Genomic DNA, 18,272 nt, shown 5'->3' on the forward strand with positions numbered 1-18,272 from the left:
GCCGGCTGCAATGTGGACTAAGTCATACATAGCACAAGTCCCCTCCGGTACTTGAGGTAACAGCAGTCGCATCTTTTCACCTGCGCAGCTCGATCTCTCAGTGTCGAGGAGTAACGCGTGGGAGGCTCACGCTGCCCCCGACACTTCCTGATTCTACTGCGCAGGCGCACCAACCGACTTGTAGGAGTCGCTTGTTCACAACGTTCGATCCCCACCCTTCAGTTTTTCCCTCCCCGTAATACGGCCAATGTGTATTACTGCGGACGACCAGCCAAACTGAAAAACAATGTGGAGAGCTGGATTCGAACACGCGAATCCTAGCGTCTCCACACTGGTGGCGAGTGCCTTAGACCACTACACCACCTAGCCGCCCTATATAATATTCTTTTTTAAGCTATACATGATAAAATTTGTTTTCTAAAAATAATTATAATAATTAATGCATACAAAAGTAAAAACACTCTAGTTTAACTACAGTTCATGTTGGTTTGGGTATCCCAACACTGGTTAACTCACAGGAGTGGCATCCCCATCTTGTGTTAGCATCTCCATCCCTGCCAGCTGTTCTAGGATCAGGCTGCTGTCGTTCACCTTTGGGAGAAGGAATATATCCAAAAATACTGAATAATAAGGAACACGATGATGCAGTCCTAGCTGAGCCTCCTAGCTGTGCCAATGACATGAAAATGGAACAGTTCCTGTCTCCTAAGTGGGCTAGACTTTTACACAGGCACTATCGCCAACACTGTGAGATCGCTGGATCTCAAGCAAACTTGTTTTGCACTGCATGTACAGGTCAGAAAAACAATCCATTTAGTGCCAGAATGTTCAGAATACCGTACCTTCACTTTGTAAGAAACAATCCAATATTTACCTTGATTTCTATGGTGCAGAAATATGGCAAGAGTTTTAAAATCCCCCAAAAAGGCACTCATAAGGAGAAAATAATGGCACATCTTAGACACATTGCTGGACAAACGGCAAGGTAGCTTCTTATATGTCTTGCTTCATGTTTGTATGTCTTGCTTCATGCTTGTATGTCTTGATTCATGTTTGTATGTCTTGCTTCATGCTTGTATGTCTTGATTCATGTTTGTATGTCTTGATTCATGTTTGTATGCCTTGATTAATGCTTCTATGTCTTGCTTCATGCTTGTATGTCTTGATAATGTTTGTATGTCTTGCTTCATGCTTGTATGTCTTGCTTCATGTTATTATGTCTTGATTCATGTTTGTATGTCTTGCTTCATGTTTGTATGTCTTGCTTCATGCTTGTATGTCTTGATTAATGCTTGTATGTCTTGATTCATGCTTGTATGTCTTGATTCATGCTTGTATGTCTTGCTTCATGTTTGTATGTCTTGCTTCATGCTTGTATGTCTTTCTTCATATTTGTATGTCTTGATTCATGTTTGTATGTCTTGCTTCATGCTTGTATGTCTTGCTTCATGCTTGTATGTCTTGCTTCATGCTTGTATGTCTTGATTCATGTTTGTATGTCTTGCTTCATGTTTGTATGTCTTGCTTCATGTTTGTATGTCTTGATTAATGCTTGTATGTCTTGATTCATGCTTGTATGTCTTGCTTCATGTTTGTATGTCTTGCTTCATGCTTGTATGTCTTTCTTCATATTTGTATGTCTTGCTTCATGCTTGTATGTCTTGCTTCATGTTTGTATGTTTTGCTTCATGTGCATAATGCAACCAGAGGGAGGGTCCCTGTGCTGACTGTGTGATTAGCTGCTGCCTTTATGAATTACATGTGGAATGACCGCACGTTGCAACCACAGGCGCATTCTCTCGCCACCTCACAGTTTGCCCAGCAGTGGGTCTAAGGACCTAGCATAGCCGACACTGCCACTCTCACGTGCTCTGGGGAATCTATAACAAAGAAAGTTTGTACACTTCTTAAAAGCCTCCCAAAAAGGGTTTATTTTCACAGCAAATCAACGTTTTGTTCCATACGGATCTTCTGTGTCCATTGGTCAACGCACCTGATGCAGACTGTCTGCCCTCACCTGCTCGGAGCCCACGGAGGACATCCCAGTCATTTGGTTCATGTTGCTACCTCTGGCTGCCATGGCAACCCCCATGTTCACGTTGTTGTTCTTGCTGCTGTACATTCCAGCGTGAGGCTGTGGTGCGTACTGGGGTTGGGACTGCTGTGAGTACATACTAGGAGACAGAAAGGTCATTTGTAATTTTTTCTTTTTACAAGGTATACTGCATATCTCTGAGGAATACATAAAAAAAAAGAAAACATTAAAACAAGTCACAGAGCCGTACTGTTTGTTTTGGTCAGTGCAAAACTGGAATGACTGAAGTTAGCATCATGGTTTTTCTCAGAACGACTGTATCGGTGGAGGCGATTGCTGTGTCAATTCATCAGGGGTCCCACAGACATTGCAAAATGAAATTCAATGACTTTCAAGTACTTTTACAAGCACTACTTTTCATTTTAACTAATTCAGCGCCGGAGGCCTAGAGCATCTTAGTTCCTACCACGCCAACGCTCTAAAAGATAGGAATAAGTGGCAGTGTTTGCAGGGCTATATATTCTATATTATAGCTATGGATACAATACTATGGCCCATTTGACATCAACTATCTATCGTTCAATATGTGAAAATGAATGAATTTTTCCATCAATACGTTCGCGTGTTATACCGTGGTGAATATAAGTATAGTTTTAGAGTGATCCGGTCTAATCCCAGAAAATGACGATATGCAGCAAAACGTGAATTTCACTAAAAGCGTTGCCGTTTCTCACCTGGACACGCTACTATTTCCAAATCAAACGTATACAATAGGTACCATGTTCCATCATGAATGCATGAAAGGGGGGGGGGGCAGTTTTTTTATGCTTTGATCGTCACCAACGGCATACATTGTGGAGTAACATTACACACGTTGCGATCGAGGTCAAATCATGGTTGGATCTAGGCAGGATTGATATAATTTAGCCCTTACCTTCACTAGGAGGTACCCCAAAAAGAATATTCCAATTGTCTGATCACGAGTCCAAGTACTGGTGTCCATCGTGTCGCCAACATAATCCACCACAACAGATGCATCGGAGGCATTTGACGCTTCTCAATGCGGCCGGGATACCCGCTCGCCTGACAAAGAAAAGTGCGCCCGGAGACATTTGATCGACGCACAGGCCAAGATACAAGGTTTCAAAGGGTGCTCGATACTGCCACCTGGGTGGATGCGGCCGGTATTGCACTTTGGCATTCTCAGGATGATTCCCCCCCCCGAGTCCGTGTGCCTGTAATGAATGGAAATATCGAATAAAAGAAACAACGATGAAAACCCGACTATACTCGGGTCTGGCGCTGAGCGGTCGGCGAGATAACCCGACTATCCTCTGGTCTGGCGTCCAAAGAGTTAAAAGGCAGGGGTGTAAAAAGTACCCAGAAATCATACTTAAGTGAAAGTATGGGTACCGTCTCAAAATCATAGTAAAAGTCAGAGTATCTGGCTAAAAACACACTTGAGTAAAAGTAAAAAAGTTTCTACTTTTAAATGTACTTAAGTACTAAAAAGTAAAAGTAAAAACTTTTTTTCTGACCGTCTATTCTTCTGATAGCAGGTGTTTAATCAAAGATCCCCGCTTTCTAGTCTTGCACAAGGACCAATCAGCATGGATATGGGCGGGTTCATTTTCCATTGATGGGGATTTGATTGGCTGTTTTTAAATAAAGTGCGGCCGCAGGATTAATAACGTTAACGTTAGTTCGGCCAGAGAAACAAATATACTAATTAAAATAGTTGGACATGCGAGATTTGTACTTTGTACTTTGTAGGTCTGCATTATAAATGTAAAGAGTAAAAAGTATATATTTCTTTCTCTGAAATGTAATTGAGTAAAAGTACAAGTATACAAACCTAATAATACTTTAATAAAGTACAAATCCCCAAAAACAGTACTTAAGTATTGTAACGAAGTACAATTACTCAAGTACTTTACACCCCTGTTAAAAGGGCATTTAAAAGGATCCAATTCACTTTTAAATGCTGTTTTTTGTAGAAAAAGAAATCTGATCCAATATGTATGGCTTAAAACCATTTTCCCGACAATTAGCTACACTTTAAATAAAATAATTATATTTCTTGATTCAGAACAATTCTATCATGGATGAACAAAACGTTCAATGCAAATGGTTGATTTAAATTTCAATAACTTTTTAAGCACCTTGTTAAACATTTTGCTGTTTTCAAGGAATTGTAAAAAACCAAGCACTTTAAGCACTTCAAAGAACCCTGCTTGTTACAAAGGGTCAGATTAAACCGAATATATATATTTATTACTTGAGATATATTGTATAGTATTTGTATATCGTCTGATATCCCTTGTATATTCTTTGTACATATACACGGAATATCCCTTTACCTAGTACAGGCCAGACCATAATATTCGTTCTCCTATTGGACAGCGATCCCCTAGGCGCCACGGCCATACCCCCAATGTCTAGTTCAAAGTCACTGCTAAGACATGCCTGGACATGCCCGGTTCTGCGCAGTAATATGAGACAGAAATAAGGCTGGTACTAGATTATTCACCTTACGTATAAATACGTCGCAGGTGGATACAGCAGTTAGTTAACCAATCAGTTGAAGCCTCACACCACGATACAACGTGCTGTGAAGTGGGCCCGTTTTGCCCCGAAATAGAGCCTTGAGACCGCGTGCGAATTGATAGCTGAAGTGTCAGAGTTTAACGCTGTATCGTCGAGTTCGACCTATTCTATTATTAAGTAATAGTCTATTATGTATAGTGTATCGTGCGGCTACCGTTCTACAGTGACCAGCATTACCAACGTTTCATCGTACCGAGCTAGTGTGCTTATCCAGGCTGGGCGGCCTAACCTTGTGCCGTCATCCGAGGAGCCCTAGACGAGAACCGTGTGGATATGTACACTGGAGAACCTACACCGACGACTACAGAGCCCTTTTCGGCTGGATTATAATGCTTTGGTCCTGTGGCTGTTGGAGCAGAGAATCGTCTACACCCACTACTGTGTGGGATTTACCCTGTGAGGAGCACCGTCGAGCCCGCCTCTAGGACTCTGAGGCTGGCTAGCTTTCCTCCATGCGGCACTGCACACCGGAGAATAGCTGTTGCTTTGTCTACGGATCAAGGGATTATTGCACTGTCTCCTGTACCTGGAGTCTCCTTATTCCTCGTTGATCCAGACTTTTGCTACCGACAAATCCTCTCCCCTGCTGGCTTACAACCGGAGGGAACCCCCTTAGTATCTCCAGCTGACCTACTAGTGTACCTTATATAATTCTTATGCTACAGGTGGTATTAATTATCCCCTTCGTAATATGCTCATGGACTTACGCTCTTGACCTATTCATGCACATTCTTCGCCTTACAAGCGCAACTCTCAATCTTAATAAATGGAAGATAATCTTGGTGCTCTTCTAATAAATATTATTATAAACAGTACTTTCTTGTTAAGCCGTGTTATTGTGTGGGTGTTCATCTCATATACATGTGTACTGTATGGCCAGTAGTAATGTACATAACTCAGTAGTGGTTTAAGGATACCATACTTATTCAATACAGTCAGGGAATTGTACCCCTCAGTTACAAATTGGTCCTTCGAGCCGGAGGGTAATTAGCGTAATATTAATATAATATTAATATTGACATGGCCAGCGATGAACACTCCACAAACGGTTCTCCTAAGCTAGATCGCCCGCAGCGCAGACGGCAGCCACCTCCTTACCTAGAGGACTACGCTGCCAGTCTACTACCTAGCTTTATACAGACGTTAAACGCGGAAAAAGCGGATAGTAAAAGTATGTCAAACCCTACCGACCAGCCGACCCTGCCAGTAGAGACCCTAGTGGGTTCTAACGTAACTGACCAAGCTCACGGGGGGGACCAGGAGGGACATGACATGACTTTACCCCCCGCCAACGGGATAGTCCCCGGAGAGCTCCAGGATAAAGAAAGCCCTCCAGGGACGGAACCCAACCCACCACCAGAAGAGACGCGCACCCAGGAGATGGACCTCCTCGGAGCGCGACAGGAGAACGGATCTCCAACGAGCACTGCCAGAAGCCGATCACCTCCATCAGTGTCTTCCCCCAGCGAGGCGGACAAGATGCTGGCGCAGGCATTTATCGCCACCCTGGCAGCCTCCACTGAACGCGATCGACTCCAAGCACAGACGCTTAGCGAGCGCGAACATTCTTCCATGGAACAAGAGCGCCTCCGCGCGCAACACCAAAGTGAGCGCGAACACTCTACCATGGAAAGAGACCGCCTGCAGGCTCAACAACTAAGTGAGCGCGAACAATCTGCAGACCAAAGAGAACGCTTCCACGCGCAACTCCAAGCGCAAGCCCTTAGTGAACGCGAACACTCTGCGACCCAGCGAGAGCGCTTCCAGGCGCAGCAAAGGAGTGAAGACGACCGCATACGCCTGGAGACCAGACGCCTCCAGACGGAAGAGAATATGGAAAGAGACCGCGCCGAAGCCCAGCGCGCCGCCGCCGATGCACAGCGCGAAGCCGCCAATGCACAGCGCGACGCAGCCCAAGCCCAGCGCGAAGCAGAGCGCGACCTCGCTCACATCAAGCGCGAAGCCGAGCGCGACCGATTACAACCGCAGCTAATGGAGCAACTGATAGCCAGGGCAACCCCCCCTCCCTCCGCACGGAGCTCCAGGGCCTCGTCAAGACAAGGGTCTAGGGCACCCTCCCCTACCCGATCAAGCGACCCGGAGCCCGGCCTACAGAAAGAGCCTATACACGTCTCCGAACCCCCTCCCCAACCGGTCCATGCGAGACCCAGCAACAGGGAAGAACCGGCCTACGCCGCTGAGAGACTAAATAGACGATTACAGGATCTAGAAGACCTGGCAGAGGAAGAAGAAGAGGAAGAGGAGGAAAGTCAAGCCCAACAGCAGCATCGTACTCCACAGGACCAGGAGGTCCAGTACAGCCCAGACTTTACCCCCGAGGCCCTGCGTTACAGACCCCCGACTCAACTCACGGGTGAGCTTGACGCACGACCAGCCCCGAGGAACAGCACCTGGGTACCCGGGCCTTGGTACCCACCAGGTACCAGCCCACCACGACACGTAAGAGGAGACTCGCCTAGGAGGCCTCTCCCCCAACGCTCACCGATGTACCAGCCATCCATGGCATCGTACCTTGGCACACCGACGTTCCCGGACTTCACACACGAGAACAGAGCACAGTACACAGAGCTACGAATGTGCTTAGAGACAATGATGTCCGATGTCCCCGATGAGACGTACAAGTATGCTATCCTACTCAAGCACCTGAAGGTGCCCAGAGCGCATAATATAGCGCTGGCATATTCCAACTCAAGTACCCCATACACCGCGGCTCTAGTAGCCCTCGACCAACGTTATGGACGCATATGGGACTACGTAATACAAGAGATAAGGAATATTGACCGTCTACCCCCAGCCACAGACAATCGCTCATTAGATGACCTCTCTATCAAGGTACAATCCCTGGTAGGGATGCTGGGGGCACAAGAGGAAAAGGGTAGGCACGAACTGTACGCAAACTCTAATGTTGAAAGAATATTAGAGAAGCTTCCGCCCGCCCGACAAGAGCGCTTCAGGCGGCAAAAGGACCACCGTGATCCCAACGGTCCCAAGCCATCCCTCCTAGACCTGGCCGACTTCCTGGCGAGAGAAGTCAGCAGCCTACGACTGGATACGTTCGTGCGGAGCGTACCAAGCTCCAGAGAGGGACCTAGGAGATCAAACGATAACCGCAGGCTGGTGACCGTCATGCACCAAGCCGAATCAGTACCGCGTAACAAGAACCACAGCACCCCCTCGACGAAAGAGAAGTGGAAGATTGTATGCCAGTACTGCGAAAAGGAACACTGGCTGTCACACTGTGACACGTTCAAGAAGATGACCGCCGACGAGGTGAGTCAATGGATAAAGTCCAACCGCCGCTGTTACCGTTGTGCGCGCAGTCACATGGCAGCCGAGTGCCGCTTGAAGAAGAGGTGTAGTCGGTGTGACGGAGCCCACTTGGACGTTTTACATGACAGTAACAGAAGAAAGCCTGCACCCTCAAGCAGCACAAAGGCAAGTGTTATGTACATTGACCCCGCCAGCAGCGGGGGCGCCCGGGTGCTCTTGAAGGTGGTCCGCGTAACATTGAGCTACGAGGACAAGGTCATGGACACCTACGCCGTCCTTGATGACGGGTCAGAAAAGACCCTTCTCCTCGCGTCCGCTGCGGCCCAGCTGGGGCTGCGGGGGAGCGAAGAAACGATGACGATTCGGACTATAAGAAGAGACCTGAAGACGATCAAGGGTGAGAACGTCTCCTTCACTATCGCAGCAAGCGGGCAGCCAGAGAGACGGTATAGGATCACTAACGCTTTCACCAGCCAAGACATAGGCCCGTCGCAGTACACCTACCCCATCGCCAAGCTGATGAACAAATACGTGCACCTGCGTCAACTACCTATACCGCTCATAGACGGCGCCACCCCGACCCTGCTGATAGGATCCGACCACGCACACCTCATCGTCCCGATGGACCGGGTCCACACTGGGCCCAGAGGCTGTCCAGCAGCAGTCGAGACCCGCCTAGGATGGACACTACAAGGCCCCCTCTCCAGGTCTCCCAACCGAACAGCAGCCACTCGCTGCCTCCACTCCAGAGTGACAGAAGAAGACACCGCCCTCTTACAGCACGTCGAGAGGCTATGGACACTAGAGACAATGCCCTTTAAGAACGAAAAGAAACACATTCGTTCCAAGGAAGACATTTATGCCATAGCCCTCCTCGAGCAGGGGACAAAGAGAGTCAAAGTCAACGGAGTGATGAGATACGCAACTCCACTCCTGAGGCGAGAGGGTATGCCTACCTTCCACGCCCCAAAAGAAGCGACGGAGCGGTATCTATCGAACACAGAGCGGCGCCTAGCCAGAGACCCCGCTCAAGCTACTGTGTACCGCGCTGAGATTGACAAGCTAATCACAGCGGGACACATAAAGAGAATTGACATTAAAGAGGCCGATCAGACGACCGAATCATGGTACGTGCCGCACCACAAAGTCCACCACAACGGCAAGGATCGTATTGTGTTTAACTGCAGCTACCAGATCGGATCACAAAATCTGAATAAAGAGCTCTTGCCCGGCCCAACACTCGGCCCCTCTCTACTAGGCGTGTTGCTACGTTTCCGCCAGAACAAGGTGGCCATCAGCGGCGACATCAAAGGGATGTTCCTGCAGGTGCGACTAGTGGAAGAGGACAAGCCCCTGCTGCGGTTCTTATGGAGAGAGAGGATCGGGGATGAGCAACCATCCATCTATCAATGGGAAGTCCTCCCTTTCGGAACCACATGCAGCCCATGCTGTGCTACGTTCGCACTGCAAAAACACGTCGCAGAGGACCCAGCAGCTGATGAAGAGGTCCGACAAAGTGTAGGAAATTGTTTCTACGTGGACAACTGTCTGCAAAGCGTCTCGACGCCAGAAGAAGCCGAGGCCCTCCTACTCAAGCTCCGCGCCTCTCTGATCAAAGGCGGCTTTGATCTCCGGCAGTGGGCCAGCAGCGACCCTCAAGTATTGCGCAGCCTCTCCCCAGAGGACAAGGCAGCAAGCAGCGAGACCTGGATGGCGACCATTCCAGGAGAAGCCCAAGAAATGACATTAGGACTAGTCTGGCGCTTCAAAACAGACTCGCTCCATTATAGACACACACCCCTGACCAAGGAGCAGGGAAGGTCGATTTCACTACCGACCACAAGACGGAGTGTATACAGAACACTCGCCAGACAATATGACCCGTTGGGATGTATTCTACCTTACACCACCAGGGCAAAGATGATTGTACGAGCGCTATGGGACAAGGACCAGGACTGGGACGACCCCATACCCGACCACCTTGCTTCCACATGGAGAGAGTGGGAGACAGAACTCAGCTCGCTCCCAGGTGTCAACATACGCCGCAGCTACTTCCCACCCACAGTGAGGCCGGAGACGTGTCAGATGGACCTGCACGTCTTCAGCGACGCCTCCGAAGTAGCCTACGGTTCGGTGGCCTACTTGCGGGCCCGAGAGGAGAGAGGAGAAATACATACCGCCTTCATCCTGGCTCGCTCAAGAATAGCCCCCCGCAAGCAACAATCTATCCCGCGTCTAGAGCTCTGCGCAGCCCTAGTAGGAGCGCAACTCGCCACGTTAATCCAACGTGAACTCACCATCCCGGTGCAAAGAACAATCCTGTGGTCAGACTCCATGACCGTACTCACATGGATCCAGTCCGATTCGTGTAGATACAAGGTCTTCGTGGGAGTCAGAATCACAGAGATCCAAGATTTAACAGAAACAGCATGCTGGAGGTATGTGGACACAAAGCAGAACCCAGCCGACGTCATCACACGGGGAATGTCCCTGGATGACCTCACACGTCACAATCTCTATAGTGACGGTCCCGAGTTCCTCAAGCTCCCGGAAGAAGAGTGGCCTACACCCACCCCACGGGAGGCGAGTGAAGAGGAGGCAGAGAAGAAGAAATCTATGTTCTGTGGGTTGACACACACACTAGTCCCCACAGATCCCAACATAGACGACTGCCCCACCCTTGAGAGTGCGCAGTTAAAGACATTCCTGTGGCACCACCCTGAGGTTCCGTCCACTACTGACATTAATGCAGCTAACTACGAAGAAGCAGAACTCCTTCTGCTACAGCGAGCCCAAAGAGACTCGTTCCCCGACGAGCTAGACTGTCTGCAGGGATCAAAGCCAGTCCCGTCAGACAGCAGACTGCTCCACTTGGCCCCTGAGAGCGACGCCCATAATCTCATCATAGTGGGTGGTCGTCTGAGGAGGGCCCCAGACTTAACGGATGAAGTCAAGTTCCCGATAGTCTTAAACAGCCGACACAAGGTCACAGAGCTCATCATAAAGAAATACGACGAGGACGTGCACCACGCCGGGGCAGAGAGAGTCTTCGCGGAGATCAGACGTCGCTATTGGATACTGCAAGGAAGAGAAGCAGTACGACGCTTCCAGCGGACCTGTCTAGACTGTCGCAAGTGGCGAGCACAGCCCAGTACACCCCGGATGGCTGACCTACCCCCCTGTCGCCTCCGACTCGGCGACAAGCCCTTTCACTCCACCGGTATGGACTGTTTCGGCCCGCTGTACGTGAAGAAAGGAAGAGGGACGGAGAAGCGGTGGGGTATTGTATTCAAATGCATGACCACCCGAGCGATACACATAGAACTCCTTCCAACCATGAGTACGGACTCATTTCTCACATCGCGGAAAGGAAAACAGTCTATATTATTGTCTGATCACGGGACAAACTTCAAAGGCGGAGAAAGAGAGCTGAGAGAGAGCTTCCAAGCTATGGGCCCAGAACTTAAGACTAGGGATGCTCGATATTGGCTTTTTTACCGATACCGATATTCCGATATTGTCCAACTCTTAATTTCGATACCGATACCGATATCAACCGATACCGATATATGCAGGGTTTCCCCCCAAAAAAACTGAATAATTTCAGGTAATTAATAATTTCACTGGATGCATTCAAAAGGCTTTCTAAATGTAAGCATTATCTGTGCAAAATATGATAATTAAAAAAGTAAAAATTAACATTACATATCTCTTGTTGAATTAAACCAACATGCATACTTTTGACAATAAATAAAATAAGAATTGGTTCTTACTTGCTTGCCTGGGTAAATAAAGGTTAAATAAATGTAAAAAAAAAAAAAAACATTTTTTTTTTTTTTTTTTTACCGATACCGATATTTTCCGATATCACATTTTACTGCCGATATCGGCCGATAATATCGGTCGGCCGATAATATCGGACATCCCTACTTAAGACCCACCTCGCTCCCTCTCAGATTGATTTCCAGTTTAACCCCCCGAATGCACCTCACTTCGGTGGAACTTGGGAACGAGAAGTACGTTCAATAAAGACAGCCCTGTACGCCGTGCTTGGGGCCCAGACCGTGGCGGAAGAAGTCCTCACGACAGTCCTCACGGAGATCGAGGGAGTATTGAACTCAAAGCCCCTCGGTTACGTCTCAAGTGATGTAGCAGATGTCGACCCAGTCACCCCCAACACTCTCTTGATGGGGCGGCTGGACCCCGCGCTCCCACAGACAGTGTACAGACCTGAAGAAGCGAACGGCCGAAGAATGTGGAGGTACAGTCAAGTATTGGCTGACAAGTTTTGGAACAGTTTCCTCCTCCACTATCTACCGTCTCTACAGACCCGCCAGAAATGGGTAAAAGAAAGAGACAATTTGACGGAAGGCACAGTCGTCATGATTATGGACCAGTCACTACCCCGAGCTATGTGGCCGGCCGGCCGCGTAAGCAAAGTGATCACTGGTGCCGACGGAAAGGTCAGAGCGGCAGAAGTGCTCGTCCAAGGGCGGACATACACCCGACCTGTGGCGAGGCTGATAGAGTTGCCAAGGCTCCCCGACTCTCTTGATGACGACCATGACCCCCTGACTTTGTGAATTGCCCTACTCCTCACAACGGACATTGAGTAGTGGACAGTGCGGTTAATCTGTCTATGCTTATCTAATTAGGTGCGGACTAATTAGGAGGCGGCTGTTACAAAGGGTCAGATTAAACCGAATATATATATTTATTACTTGAGATATATTGTATAGTATTTGTATATCGTCTGATATCCCTTGTATATTCTTTGTACATATACACGGAATATCCCTTTACCTAGTACAGGCCAGACCATAATATTCGTTCTCCTATTGGACAGCGATCCCCTAGGCGCCACGGCCATACCCCCAATGTCTAGTTCAAAGTCACCGCTAAGACATGCCTGGACATGCCCGGTTCTGCGCAGTAATATGAGACAGAAATAAGGCTGGTACTAGATTATTCACCTTACGTATAAATACGTCGCAGGTGGATACAGCAGTTAGTTAACCAATAAGTTGAAGCCTCACACCACGATACAACGTGCTGTGAAGTGGGCCCGTTTTGCCCCGAAATAGAGCCTTGAGACCGCGTGCGAATTGATAGCTGAAGTGTCAGAGTTTAACGCTGTATCGTCGAGTTCGACCTATTCTATTATTAAGTAATAGTCTATTATGTATAGTGTATTGTGTGGCTACCGTTCTACAGTGACCAGCATTACCAACGTTTCATCGTACCGAGCTAGTGTGCTTATCCAGGCTGGGCGGCCTAACCTTGTGCCGTCATCCGAGGAGCCCTAGACGAGAACCGTGTGGATATGTACACTGGAGAACCTACACCGACGACTACAGAGCCCTTTTCGGCTGGATTCTAATGCTTTGGTCCTGTGGCTGTTGGAGCAGAGAATCGTCTACACCCACTACCGTGTGGGATTTACCCTGTGAGGAGCACCGTCGAGCCCGCCTCTAGGACTCTGAGGCTGGCTAGCTTTCCTCCATGCGGCACTGCACACCGGAGAATAGCTGTTGCTTTGTCTACGGATCAAGGGATTATTGCACTGTCTACTGTACCTGGAGTCTCCTTATTCCTCGTTGATCCAGACTTTTGCTACCGACAAATCCTCTCCCCTGCTGGCTTACAACCGGAGGGAACCCCCTTAGTATCTCCAGCTGACCTACTAGTGTACCTTATATAATTCTTATGCTACAGGTGGTATTAATTATCCCCTTCGTAATATGCTCATGGACTTACGCTCTTGACCTATTCATGCACATTCTTCGCCTTATAAGCGCAACTCTCAATCTTAATAAATGTAAGATAATCTTGGTGCTCTTCTAATAAATATTATTATAAACAGTACTTTCTTGTTAAGCCGTGTTATTGTGTGGGTGTTCATCTCATATACATGTGTACTGTATGGCCAGTAGTAATGTACATAACTCAGTAGTGGTTTAATGATACCATACTTATTCAATACAGTCAGGGAATTGTACCCCTCAGTTACACTGCTTCATACAGTAATTTTGGGGAAAACTATGATGCTCACATTCATTGCATTGATAAAAATTATACTGACCAAAACAAATAGTATGCCTCTTATTATATTAGCCATTTTAAGCAATTATGTATGTTCTTGCGATACTACAATATAGTGATTAGAGAGTAACCCCTTTTCCCGCCTTTTTACAGAAGAAGCTAGCAAACCTGTTGCCGGGGGTGACGTTGGCAGTTTGAGGCCAGCCGCTGAGGTCCACGTTTGGCTGCTGGTAGTTGGAGCCCGACTGGCCCTGGAGCGGGGGGGCCTGAGGCAGCATGGGACCCTGTCCCTGCCCCATCCTGGCGGACATCATGGTGCTCTGGGTGGGAAAGCCTGGGCCCAGGTCCTGCTGCTGGCTCATCCCTGAGACGCAGAGGGGAACAAGCATGGTGTTTACAGGGAGGCGATACAGGGAGGAGCATTCAAGACCACTTGGGGAATCCGGGAGGTTTTTCCAACTTCAGAAGGGTAGGGGGCTTGACACAATCTTTAGGAGCACACAAAGAAATTCAGAAGCACAGTGAAATATTTGATTGATTTTTTAATATTTCAAATATATCCAATGAAAGTATCATCAACTATCCAGTTTTTATAGTGCAACATTTGGCTACAACATTTGGCTATTTGGCTACAACATTTGGCTACTTGGAGGGCGGCTACGTGGCGCAGTGTGCAAGGCGCTCACAACGAATGCTGGAGACTAGGCTCGAACAGGATGCCTCCTGTTCGAGCCCCGCTCTCCACATTGCTTTCAGTTTAGCTGGTCGTCCACAGTAATACACATTGGCCGTATTACGGGGAGGGAAACTGAAGGGTGGGGATCGGGCATTGTGGACAGCGACTCCTACAGGTCGGTTGGTGCGCCTGCGCAGTAGAATCAAGAAGCGACGGGGGCGGGGCCCCTCCATAGCCCAGACCCCCGACGCTGAAAGATCGAGCCGCGCAGGTGAAAAGATGCGACGGCTGTTACCTCGAGTACCGGAGGGGACTCGTGCTATGTATGACTTAGTCCACATTGCAGCCGGCTTGTGGGAGGCAAGAAACAACGTTCGAAGACAGGGGAGGGTTGAATTGGACGATATGAAAATTGGGATGGGAGAAAAATAGAAAATGGGAGAAAAAGTGGATAAAAAAAAAAATTTGGCTACTTGGTTACAACATTTGGCTACAACATTTGGCTACTTGGCTACAACATTTGGCTACTTGGCTACAACATTTGGCAAAAAGTGGATGGATGGTGATCCCAATCTATAATTATAGACTTTGCACAAATATCAGCCCGGTATAATATAGACACACTAATGCATCCGTCAGCCCTAGTTGTAGCCCAAGTTTAGAGTCTCATGACATCATCCTCTCCTCAGGTCGATAACCTCCTGAGGCGTTTTTCTTTTCTTTTACATATAATAAAAGCCAATGAGGTCAATTACGACCAACGTGCATTGTGGGTATTGTTAAAGTTAAACCAATGGAAGGAAGAGGGACAGAGGGAGGGGGGGTTCCAGCTCATCCACCAGCAGAACTACTAGTTTTCTTGTCTTTCATTTATTTCATTTATTCCTAGCACTATTTGGGCAACTTTACACAATTCCTGTTAGTCTATTGAAGACATCTGTAAGGTTTTTTTCAAAAAAATGCATTGTTTTATATTTCTAATCAAGTACTCAAAACCATCATTTTCCAGCTTCAAGATTTCAGGCTGTTATGGCCTGGCTCCGCCCATAAGCACTTTGAGTGACAGTCAGTCCACACAGTCTGCGACTGGTAGACGGAGAGAGATAGAGAGAGAGAGAGAGGGGGGGGGGGGGGGGTGAGAGAGAGAGAGAGAGAAAAAAAATATAGGCCGTCTCTTCCTTTCGTTTTTTCTCTCCCTGTGGCAGTTTGTGGGGGGGGGGGGCCTCCCTTCCTCCCCTCTCCCGTGTGGCACGGCAGGTCTCCCTCTCTCTCTCTCTCTCTCTCTCCCTCTCTATCTCTCTCTCTCTCTCCCTCCAGAGTATGCAGAGGTGTCGGGTTTCACTGCCTCGCAGTATGAGGAAGTGGTTTTCCACTCGCTGTCTAGTCTATGTAGATTGTGGGCGGGCATTAGCTACAACCACAGAGCCAATCACATCACTGTCTTCTACCCAGAGCCTGAATGACGTGACTCAGGCCTTCAAATCAGGATGGACTAATTTACTGGAGCAGGAAATTATCTGAGCTGAATCAGAGCAATCCGCCAATATGGTATTTAGACACAAACACATTGATACTAACTCCTATTACTATAATACAATGCTAGAGACTGAAAAATGACATTTATAGTACATGTCCCCTTTAAGACAATTCTATAGGTCTAAGTTCACTTATTCACTTAAGTCAGGGAGTGTTAGGATGAAAGAACAGTCTCTTATTACTTCTGACCCATATATCATGCTATAAGTGTCAACATTCGCTACTGAATCAACATTTTAGTTAGCTAGACTTTAATAGGTATCCAGATGGCGTCCCTCGCAGAGGGAATGAATCTAGGAAGCCAGAGGTTGTATTGAATTTTAGGCACAAGAAAAGAGAAAGCCAAAGGCCGGCTCTCATGGGAGGGGGTGATAATGGGGGAGATATCAGGCCAGGGAAAGAGGTATTCAGCTTGGAGGAGAGAGTACCCACTGCTCTGCTCAATGATTTCTGTCACTGTTTATGTCAATAAACCTGTGTTAACAAGGAACACCAGGGACCGGGTCGTATATTGTAGCTCAAGGGGAGATTTAGGCCATGTCCAGACTAAAACGATTTAGGTCGTATCAGGCAAAGTATTTGAACGTTTGCACCTTTCAGCCACACGGAACTGCGTTCTGGCAGCCTGAAGCTGATACCAGCTCCCAGAGTGCGCAATTCTGAAGATGCATGAAGACGCCCCCCCATTGCGTCACCATCTTTACAAGCGAAACGAGTCTTCTCCTGAACCGATGACGCGATAGCCCACCTCTCCCTTAACCCGCATGTGCAAACTCAGCCAAACATCACCAACCACCGTCGACAACAGATTGACATCTCCCTTACATTGTTACAGAAGCTATTGAGCTTGATCAGGCTTTTACAGCTAAATATACTTTTTCTGAAAACCCAAGTAGCCAAGCACATACTGTTCCATAGCATACCCCTTCAGTTGATCATGACAAATCCTCTCTTACCTTGACGATTAAAAAGCCTCCATAATTTAAATCAAATCAAATCAAATTTATTTGTAAGGCCCGACAACACACGTTAATGTCCCCATGGGCCGGACACGTCTTCTTTAAACAAGTCAAGAAGAAACATAACAATAAGTCTAGAACAAAACAAGAACACCATAAGGTCCAACAAATTTAAAATAAATGCAAAATAAATGAATGAATGCAAACACTCCCAGACATACCACACGCGAAGGTAAGGAAAAACTCACTAAAACCTAACGATAGGAAAAAAATGCACCACAGGCAGTATCCCCATGGCATGGTGTTGAGCTGTAGCCAGCAAGCTATGCTACCAACATTAGCTAAATAGCTAACCAACTAAATACAATAGACAGTGGTATTGTAACAAGCTTGAAATAATAAACAAACCTGTTCAGCAATAAAGAATGAGAGTACTGGAACAGTGTTAAATTCAAAGTGTTGTATTAAACAAAAGGATCTCAAACCAATAAGAACAGTCCTGTCAGCTTTACAGTCCATTAGCACCAACATAAATGTTACCATGTATAATGTTACCGTGTATAATGTTACCATGTATAATGTTACCATGTATAATGTTACCATGTATAATGTAACCATGTATAATGTTACCATGTATAATGTTACCATGTATGTTACCATGTATAATGTTACCATGTATGTTACCATGTATAATGTTACCATGTATAATGTTACCATGTATAATGTAACCATGTATAGTGTTACCATGTATAATGTTACCATGTATGTTACCATGTATAATGTTACCATGTATGTTACCGTGTATAATGTTACCATGTATAATGTAACCATGTATAATGTTACCATGTATAATGTTACCATGTCTAATGTAACCATGTCTTATGTTACCATGTATGTTACCATGTATGTTACCATGTATAATGTTACCATGTATGTTACCATGTATAATGTTCCGGCCTACCAGACCATGCAGCTAGTAGTGTCCAACAACACTCAAACCTTTGAGTGTCCAAAAGGTGATAAGTCCTGGGTTGATCCACATCTTAATAAGAACAGTCCTGTCAGCTTTACAGTCCATTAGCACCACTGCAGCTGAACTGTCCTTGGTTAATGGATAATCTTTTAG

At 47.0% G+C, this 18,272-nt stretch overlaps 1 protein-coding gene across 1 annotated transcript in view; it reads right to left on the reverse strand.

The window, feature by feature from the left end:
- Nucleotides 1-342: 342 nt before the first annotated feature.
- LOC311233496 (nuclear receptor coactivator 2-like) overlaps nt 343-18,272 on the reverse strand; it is a 158,669-nt gene continuing 140,739 nt past the window's right edge. Inside the window, exons 19-21 of the mRNA XM_084320463.1 lie at nt 14,144-14,339; nt 2,018-2,174; nt 343-591 (exon numbers count right to left, since the gene is read on the reverse strand). Of these exons, the coding sequence (XP_084176589.1) occupies nt 508-591; nt 2,018-2,174; nt 14,144-14,339 (437 nt within the window). The 3' untranslated portion in view covers nt 343-507. The remainder of the gene's footprint in view (nt 592-2,017; nt 2,175-14,143; nt 14,340-18,272) is intronic.

Source organism: Notolepis coatsorum (assembly GCF_963971535.1).
Source record: "Notolepis coatsorum genome assembly, chromosome: 8".
Lineage (NCBI taxonomy): Eukaryota > Metazoa > Chordata > Actinopteri > Aulopiformes > Paralepididae > Notolepis > Notolepis coatsorum.